The sequence below is a fragment of the Gekko japonicus genome, unplaced genomic scaffold (assembly GCF_001447785.1).
Source record: "Gekko japonicus isolate JY-2015 unplaced genomic scaffold, Gekko_japonicus_V1.1 scaffold5168, whole genome shotgun sequence".
NCBI classification, from domain to species: Eukaryota; Metazoa; Chordata; class Lepidosauria; order Squamata; family Gekkonidae; genus Gekko; species Gekko japonicus.
Window position 1 is genome coordinate 16,966 of NW_015159867.1, and position 9,683 is coordinate 26,648.

Below are 9,683 nucleotides of genomic sequence, written 5' to 3' on the forward strand. Positions count from 1 at the left end.
GGAAGGAAGGAAGGAAGGAAGGAAGGAAGGAAGGAAGGAAGGAAGGATTAGAATTCAGGTCATATAATGGGTCATCAAACAGACATTCCATGGCATGCCTATATTCCTGGTACAAGCTGGGCAACTCTGCCCCCTCGCAATCTGTGGTGGTAAAGGGCGAGAGTCACTTTAAGAGAATTAGAATCTTAAGAGAGCTGGAAGACCGTTGGAGATGAGTCGGAACTCCGTTTCTCTGTGTCCAGCATCAGTTAAGATGACGGCATTTCTCAAAAAGCTGATGAGCATTACTTGCTTTTGAAGGTAACATTCATCTCCCAAACTTCTCCCACTGGGCATTTGTATGGAGAGAAGCAGGGAAAGGCTACCCATGAATAACTAATAACATTATCCCTTTCGGCGTCTCCATCTCCCATCCGATGGAGCCACCTGCCCCCCCTCACCATCTCCTCACGACCCCCTCTGGCCTCCAGCTGCTTGTCCAGAAGTTATCCTGGGGGGGGGGAGAGACCTTCAACAAACCCCTTCCCCTTCGACTGACACCAGAGGATTTGTAATTGCGTGCACGTCTGCGCTTGGAAGCCACAATGACCTCTGGTGACTGACCCCTCCTGGGGGCCTGGAGGATATTCAGAGAGGCGGCTGAATAAAGCCTGCCCCCACCTCCCAACTGCTGATATTCCAAGGAGGTCTCCCACCCAAGTACTAACCACAGTCGATCCTGCTTAGCTTCTGAGATCTGATGAGATTGGTTTTGCTTGCGCTATCCAGGTCAGGGCTGTCACCAGAGGATTTGTGAATGTTCCTGTCCAGTGTTTCCTCCAAGCTGAGTCAGTGTGAGCTAGCTCACAGTTTTTTAGCCTCCGGCTCATACATTTTTGCCTTAGCTCAGGAAGGCACTAGCCAAATTGCTTGCTCTCAGTTTTAATGCCAGTAAATCACAAAGTAGAATTTTTTGCTGACAAGACTCCACAGCTTAGAGGGAGCATTGGTCCTGTCCTCTCTCACAAATTCTGGGTCATCTACAGGGGTAGTTTAGAAGGCTGTTGACCCAAAGGTAAGTTAGCAAAGCACGTGCATGACCACATAGTAAGCCCGTGACTCCCCCTGGGAGACGAGAAGAATTTTGAATTTGGGGAGCAAAATTATTCTTGCTGCTCCAAAGGGTTGGCAGATTTCCAGCTCCCTGTCTAGTTTTTTAAAAAAATATATTTATTTATTTGATTTATATACCACCTTCCCCACAAGGGGGCTCAGGGCGGTTTACATCAGTACCATTTAATAAAAGATTAAAACAACATCCAAACACAGATCATAAAAACCTAAAATACTGTGTAAAGTCATAGGTTCTAGTCAGGACTTTTTTTTGCAGAAAAAGCCCAGCAGGAACTCATTAGCATAACAGGCCACACCCAACAGCAGGAACTCATTAGCATAGTAGGCCACACCCCGACAGCACAGCACATTAGCATATTAGGCCACACCCACCTTTTGCTTCTTATTCTGTTTACCTTGTTTGTTGTCCAAACCCAGGGCTTTTTTTGTAGCAGGAACCCTTTGCATGTTAGACCACACACCCCGAATGTAGCCAATCCTAATGAGTTTCTGCTGTTGGGTGTGGCCTATTATGCTAATGAGTTCCTGCTGGGCGTGGCCAACTCAGGAGCCAGCCGGAACGCCGTTCCTGGGCGTTCCTGCCCAAAAATAGCCCTGGTTCAGATGAATTTGAAATATAGCAGTGGTGCCACGATGTCAATTTAGATCCAGGCCACTGGTGGAGGGTTGGCCAGGAAGAGGAATGGATGTCCACCACCTCAACCAAAAGCTCTGTCTTGCGGGCCCTGCGACTTACATGGACCCCGTGGTAAGTTACCACACTGGATGTTGTTACAGATCCAGAGAAACAGCCTCATCAGAGAAAGCTTTTACATCAGCTCTCACACTATCCACCACCATGGAGATTCTCCCGAGACTCTTCGTCTTCTCCGTGCTTCTCGCTACAGGTAAGGAGGGGGTGAGTAGCCCATCGGGGAAGTCTGCTGATGGCTTCTCTTGGGCCACATCTCCCTGGTGTCACTTGAATGGAATGGGGGAAAGATGGCTGAGATTCCCAAGAGCACTAGAGAGCTGGAAGAAAGGGATCCTCTCCCCGCCAGTTTGGTGTCCTAGTTAAGGCTGGCAGACTCTAATCTGGAGAACCAGGTTTGATTCCCCACTCCTTCACATGCAGATGCTGGGTGACCTTTGGTCAGTACCAGTTCTCTCAGACCTGCTTTCTCAGCCCCATGTACCTCATGGTGTCTGTTATGGGGAGAGGAAGGGAAAGGAGATTGTAAGCCACTCTGAGACTCTGAGTGAAGGGTGGGGTATAAATCCAACAACAACTCTCTTCCTTCTCCTCCTCCTTCCTGTCTCCTTCCTAATCCCCTTCTCAAAACCTATGATGCCTTTGGCTTAACCCTCCTGTAGTTATCTCCAAGTGGAAGGAACCCTAGTTATGGCATTTGCTTATCCATTTATCCCCTGTAAGAGGTTTTAATAACAACAGTAATAATGATTTATGCTGCTGCTGCTGTAAGAGAGAGAGAGAGAGAGAGCAGAATCAAATTGCAAATATTGCACACACACCCCGTCATTGCTATGGAGTGCTGTATCACAAAACTATGCTTGATCTGCCCTTGAAGAACTCCAAACAACAAGGGAACTCTAGCTTTCCACTGGAAGAAATGCCAAGAAGAAAAAAAAAGTAGCAATAGGTAAGAGAGAGAGAGCAATGCCTCTTATGCATAATATAATGCAACCAAATGCCATATCCTTGTAATAGTGATTATTTCCTTTTTAAAAAATAAGGAGGACATTAGGCCAGGTGAAATATCGAAGGAAGAGAAGGCACGAGGATAAGCAAAGCAGTTTGGTGTTAGTGGTTAGGAGCGCAGACTCTAATCTGGGAGAATCGGGTTTGATTCCCCAATGCTAGTATGTCCTTGGCTCAGTCACAAGTTCTCTCCAAGCTGTTCTCTCAGGAGCAATTCTCGAAAGAGCTCTCTCAGCCCCACGTACCTCACAGGGTGTCTGTTGTGGGGAGAGGAAGGGAAGGAGATTGTAAACTTCTCTGAGACTCCTTCAGGTCATGAAGGGTGGGGTATAAATCCAATCTCCTCCTCCTCCTCCTCCTGATGCAGGTACCATGCAGGAAGGTAGCCAGTGTGGTGTGGTGGTTAGAGTGCCCGACTAGGTACTGGGAGACCCAGGTTTGAATCCCCGCTCTGCCCAGAAATGTCTTGGGTGACCTTGGGCCGGTCACTCCCTGTCAGCCTAGCCGACCTCTAGAAGGGGGTTGTGAAGGTAGAGCAGAGGAGAATAGAATGGCCTTCTACATGCTGCTCTTTCTTGTCTGTCTCCAGGATCTTTTCTGGAGTGTGAAGTTTGCTCGAGCCCCGGCAGTAACTGTATTGGTGAGAGAGAGCGCTGCAACGCTAATGAAGACACCTGTTCCATCATCTCTATTGAGAATTCTCTAGGTGGGTGCGAGGGACCAGAAACCGGGTGAGGGGGGTGGACAGGGAGTTTACTGCCTGGTTGGAAATTGACTTGGGTGCTGGACTGGCGGAGGCTTGCTTCAGGTTCCACACGGTTCATCTGCAGTGCCTTTTGCCATTGTCATAGAATCACAGAGTTGGAAGGGGCCATACTGGCCATCTGGTCCAAGCCCCTGCTCAGTGCAGGATCAACCGCCCCTACAAGCTTCCCTGACAAATGTTTGTCCAGCTGCCGCTTGAAGACTGCCAGTGAGGGGGAGCTCACCACCTCCCGAGGCAGCTGATTCCACTGTTGAACAACTCTGACTGTAAAGAAGTTTTTCCTACTACCCAGCCGGAACCTTCCCGCCCTTAATTTAAACCCATGATTGCGAGTCCTCTCCCCTGCTGCCAAGAGGAACAGCTCCCTGCCCTCCTCCTCTAAGTGCCAGCCCTTCCGATACTTAAAGAGAGCAGTCATGTCCCCCTTCAACCTCCTCTTCTCAAGACGGAACGTTCTCAAGTCCCTCAGCCTTTCCTCAGAGGGCTTGGCCTCCAGGCCCCCGATCATCCTCGTCACTCCCCTCTGCACCCACTCCATTCTCTCCACATCCTTTTTGAAGTGAGGCCTCCAGAACTGCACGCAATACTCCAGGTGCAGCCTGATCAATTTGGTGTACAGCAGGACTATGACATCTTGCAATTTAGATTTCATGCCTCTGTTGATACCCCCCAAGATCGCATTAGCTTTTTTGCCCTTGCATGAGCCCCAGTTGTGTTACCCAGACTGGTCTAATTAACTAATTGATTGATTGGGGAATTTAGCTTTTAGCAAGAGGGGAGTAACCTGAGATCTTTTCACCTGTGTATACGGGGTCCTTCCCCAAGAACTCTCAAAGGAACCAGGCTGACGTTTAACTAACAGAGCATTATTGAAAGAAGGCAAAACACACATATGGAATACAGAGTAAATGAAGCATACAAGGTCTACCCAAGAAACAAAGATTGTAGCAGGGAACAGAGATGAGAGTAGGCTGTATTTACTTATCTAGAAACTTTGGTCCATGGAAGGGAAGAGTGACCAGTGCTCGGTGGATGTGGTTGATGTCAGTCACACACACACACATTGGGGTTTGGGTCCCCTTGATATTGGGGAAATGTGGTTTGAAGCAGAATGACATATGTTGCCAAGATCAAAACCTTGGTCAGTTTGCCAGATGAAAAACAATGAAGATGTGAGGTGTTTTGTGGCTTTCTCAGGGGGTCAGTCAAGGGGAGTGTTCTAAATGTATCAGTATCTCTTGATGACCCCTTGGGAGAGGATACCAAATGTGAAATATTGCTTTATTGGGGTAGACACATGAAAGAGAGGGCCAGGTGAGGAGAGAGGGATTTCATTAAAAGAAAGCAGCCACTTCTATGCATAACCAAAACAAAGTATTGTTTCCCCAGTAAATCCACTGCTATTGATCTTTGGGGTGAGAGGGGAATGTCTTGTGAATCAGCCCTTTGGATCTCTTACCAAGTACCTTTCTCATGCTGGTTTCCTGCTTGGCATTTAGGATCACACTCAGGCCAAGCAGTGTCTTATAATCGTGATGTCTGGAGTGATTTTTATATATGAGGGGTGTATGGTATTACTTCCTTTGTGGGAAACCAAGTGCCCATCTGCAGAATGGTGCTGCCTGTGAACAATCCCCCCGAAACAAGGGCAGGAATGTCACATGACTTCATTTTCTTCTTTAAAGCCCATTGAAATGGATGTTTCAAGAAGAGAGAGAGAGAGGTGGATAGGAAGGCATGTGGGGTAGGAATGCGGGATGACGGACATGACTTTAAAACTATGTGTTGGTGTGAAGCCAACGAAGCCAAATTAAAAACACTGAAGCAACTGTCAAGCCATGGGCAGATGTGGGGCATTGAAATAACCAGATAAAATTGCAAGTTGATCACATGATGAGCAATTGAAAAGCAACACCTCTATGAAGATAAAGCGGTACAAATGAGGTTACATGACGTATCTAATTACCCATGGGTGTAAGCAAGCATACTAGCAGTTACTAGCAATTGCACATCTGCAGAATGGTGCTGACCGCGAACAGTTGTATCAGTCCTGCTCCTTCTCAGGACTACTAACATCATTATTTGCAGGGCAAATGGGACAGTTCAAAGGCCAATACAAGTGCAGGTGTCTCCTGCATCACACTGTTCCTAGGCGTGCCCCCTCAATTCTGCATAGAATAAAATAAAAATTTCCACCTTGAATTATCTCACAAAGCATCCAGGTGGGCAGAAGTGTTTTAGAAATACCTGGAAGATAGTGTTGGTAAAGTAAAGGTAAAAGTTCCCTTGCTCGAAAGCCAGTCGAGTCCGACTCTAGGGTTGCGGTGCTCATCTCCGTTTCAAAGCCGAAGAGCCAGCGCTGTCCGAAGACGTTTCTGTGGTCATGTGGCCGGCATGACTAAACACCAAGGCGCACGGAATGCTGTGACCTTCCCACCGAAGTGGTACCTATTTATCTACTTGCAATTTCTTGTTTTCAACTGCTAGGTTGGCAGGAGCTGGAACTAGAGACAGGCACTCACTCTGTCATGTGGCACACTCGGGTCTCGAACTGCTGAACTACTGACCTTCCACAGCCTGCAGTTCAGCGTCTTAACCACTTGAGCCACCACAGCTCCTTGTATAGTGTTGGTAGCTGGATTCTAATTATCCATATCCACAAGTTCAGCTATCATCTTGAATGCTGAAGAATGAAGTCAGAGTCTGTAGTAGCAAGGGGTGAACTAACATCTGGTGGATGTAGGATTTGGTTCACCAGGCCAAGCTGTTTTCTTTACAATTATTTAATCTAAGCCCTGTTCTGATAACTGATTGCCTGTTGATACCTGTATGATATTATCCCCAAAATTTTGATCCAGAGACACAACTGATAGGGACAGTACCCTATCCCAAGCAGGTCTATTCATTGTTGAATTCTAATCCGTTCAATTGGAGTTACTCCCAGGTAAGGGGGCATGAGATTGTACCCACTGTGTAAAGGTTTTCATAAAATGTGTGGGCCCCTCCTAGTTTGGTTATGCCTAACATTCAGGAATATTTTGCCTTCTCTTGGGTCCAAAGAAGAGCAGGGCTGATAGTTGAGCACCGGATCCATTTAATGCTCCCTCTAAGCCACGCATACACACAAGGCTCCCTCTAAGCTGTGGAATCTTGTGAGCAAAAATTCTACTTTGTGAGCTACTGGCATTAAAGTTGTGAGCGAGCAATTTGGCTACTGCATAGATTAGTTTCCTCTAGAGCCCCCCTTCCTGAGTGAAGACAAAAATGTGTGAGCCGGAGGCTAAAAAAAAACTGCGCTAGCTCACACTAACTCAGCTTAGAGGGAACACTGGTTTCGAGGTGTTGGTGTTCACCTTTCAGGCACTATATGGCCAGGGGCCTGCATATCTGCAAGACCGCCTCTCCCTCTATGAGCCCCGAAGGGCTCTACAGTCTGCCAGTCAACACCTTCTGGTGGTCCCTGGCCCCAGGGACGTCCATCTTGCCTCGACTAAGGCCAGGGCCTTTTCAGCCCTGGCCCCTACCTGGTGGAATGAGCCCCCATATGAGATCAGGGCCCTGCGGGACCTTCTACAGTTCCACAGGGCCCGCAAGACAGAGGTCTTCTGCCAGGCTTTTAGTTTAGGTAGTGGAAGTCCCCCCTCGATTGGGCCTCCCCCTCAGCGGGTCAGATCTGTGTTATTATCTAGGAAACCAAAGTCAAATTAGACCTCATCTGTTGAGGCTTTGATCAGAAGTACGGGAATGCTATTGTATTTTACCTGAGGTTTTCAATGGTTTGTCTATTGCATTGATGGAACCCACCCTGAGCCTGCTATGTGGGGAAGGTGGGATACAAATCTAAAATAAATAAAATAATATATGGGGCCGTGGATGTGGAGAACGGGCTTAGACCCTCCCAAGTGGTGTGGGCTCCTACAGTTGCGTTTTAACTGTAAAGGTAAAGGTAGAGGTTCCCTTGCTCGAAAGCCAGTCGAATCCGACTCTAGAGTTGCGGTGCTCATCTCCGTTTCAAAGCCAAAGAGCCAGCGCTGTCCGAAGACATTTCCGTGGTCATGTGGCCGGCATGACTAAACACCAAGGCACACGGAACGCTGTTGCCTTCCCACCGAAGTGGTACCTATTTATCTACTTGCAGTGTCGTGCTTTCAAACTGCTAGGTTGGCAGGAGCTGGAACTAGAGACGGGAGCTCACTCCGTCATGCGGCACACTCGGGTCTCGAACTGCTGAACTACTGACCTTCCACAGCCTGCAGTTCAGCGTCTTAACCACTTCAGCCACCGCAGTATTAACTGTACATAGCTTTTAAATGTTGTGACCCGGTCTGAGCCTTACTGAGCAGGGGAGGGAAGGCTACAAATCCAATTAATAAAATAAATATAAACAAGTGGACAATAGCCATTCACTGCTATGGAGGAAAGAACATCACTGCATGTGTGGACAGAGTTTTGGCCCATCTCTGACCATGTGTGGTCCATGAGAAAGTTCTCTGAGGGATCCTTGCGACGCCCCAGTCCTCCATCCCACCGCAACCCGTTGCAACCCATCCCACTCGGTTGTTCTGCCAGTCACAGGGACACTTGTTTTGCCAGTCACAAAAGAAACACCTCTTGCCTTCTGTTGCCTCTGCAGAAGACCTCACGGTTCAGACGGTAGCAAAAGACTGTGAGTTTTCTGAGTCCTGCATGACTCCTGGGAAGTCCATGAATATGGGGCGTGGAAGAACCATCCAGACTTACTCCATCTGTTGCATTGAGGATTCCTGTGCAGTGGAAACCCCTAAGAGTAGGTGCATCTTTTATTTGTATACTTATTTGGTTTCCCCACATCCTGTTCCACCCCTCACGTTGTCCTTTGATCCATTTCGCAATGTAATTCATTCTATCGGCTCCTTTCTGCAATGGAGGTTGCATCCCAGGTGGATGATACAGGCATGCTTGCACGCTTTTCAAACCAGTGTAGTGTAGTGGTTGAGAATGTCAGACTACTATCTGGGAGGCTCGGGTTTGAATCCCCACTTGTACCATGGAAGCTTCCTGGGTGACCTTGGGCCAGTCACTGCTCCCATCCTAAGCTACCTCACGGGGTTGTTGTGAGGGTAACATGGAGGAGAGGAGAATGATGTAAGCTGCTTAGGTTCCCCATTGGGAAGAAAGGTGGGGTATAAATGAATTGCATATATTAAATAAATGATCAGAGGCATTGGTCATGGAATGATAAAACTGAGCATTTATTGCCGGGCTTTGCTATACTGTAAAATGCTCCACGCCACTCCTATAGAGCTCAAGGCAGGACAAAGCAAGTTCCAAGGAATCTGCAACACTGCATACGATGCTGTGCTTCCTAATACTGGTAGCTCAAATCTGCTTCTCTGGCTCTTGCTGGACAGCTCCCTGATAGTTCAGCACTGGCTCTTGCTGGACAGCTCCCTGATAGTTCAGCACTGGCTCTTGCTGGACAGCTCCCTGATAGTTCAGCACTGGCTCTTGCTGGACATCTCCCTGATAGTTTAGCACTCTGGTTCTGGTTCCCTGGCTTCCAGCACCTGTTCATCCGGCATTTGCTTCTCTGATTCTGGATAGAGGAGGAGGAGGAGGTTGGATTTATACCCCGCCCTTCACTACCCAAAGGAGTCTCAGAGCGGCTTACAAACTCCTTTCCCTTCCCCTCCCCACAACAGACACCTTGTGAGGTAGGCGGGGCTCAGAGAACTCTTGACAGAAACTGCTCTTTTTCAAGGACAGCTCTTATCAGAGCTACGGCTTGCCCAAGGCCATCCAGCCAAGTGCAAGTGGAGGAGTGGGGGAATCAAACCCGGTTCTCCCAGACTAGAGTCCGCGCACTTAGCCACTACACCAAACTGGCTCTGCAGTTGTCTCAGAGGTCTCTCATCCCCACCTACCTCACAGGGTGTCTGTTGTGGGGAGAGGAAGGGAAGGCGATTGTAAGCCGTTCTGAGACTCCAAGTGAAGAGTGGGGTATAAATCCAATCTCCCTCCTCCCCTGCCCTTCTTCTTCTTCTTCTTCTTCTTCTTCTTCTTCTTCTTCTTCTTCTTCTTCTTCTTCTTCTTCTTCTTCTTCTTCTTCTTCTTCTTCTTCTTCTT

At 48.1% G+C, this 9,683-nt stretch overlaps 1 protein-coding gene across 1 annotated transcript in view; it reads left to right on the forward strand.

Annotated features, from left to right (window-relative positions):
- Window positions 1-1,951: 1,951 nt before the first annotated feature.
- LOC107107787 (phospholipase A2 inhibitor subunit gamma B-like) overlaps window positions 1,952-9,683 on the forward strand; it is a 14,622-nt gene continuing 6,890 nt past the window's right edge. Inside the window, exons 1-3 of the mRNA XM_015408130.1 lie at window positions 1,952-2,000; window positions 3,402-3,518; window positions 8,212-8,364. Coding sequence (XP_015263616.1) covers window positions 1,952-2,000; window positions 3,402-3,518; window positions 8,212-8,364 — 319 coding nt within the window. The remainder of the gene's footprint in view (window positions 2,001-3,401; window positions 3,519-8,211; window positions 8,365-9,683) is intronic.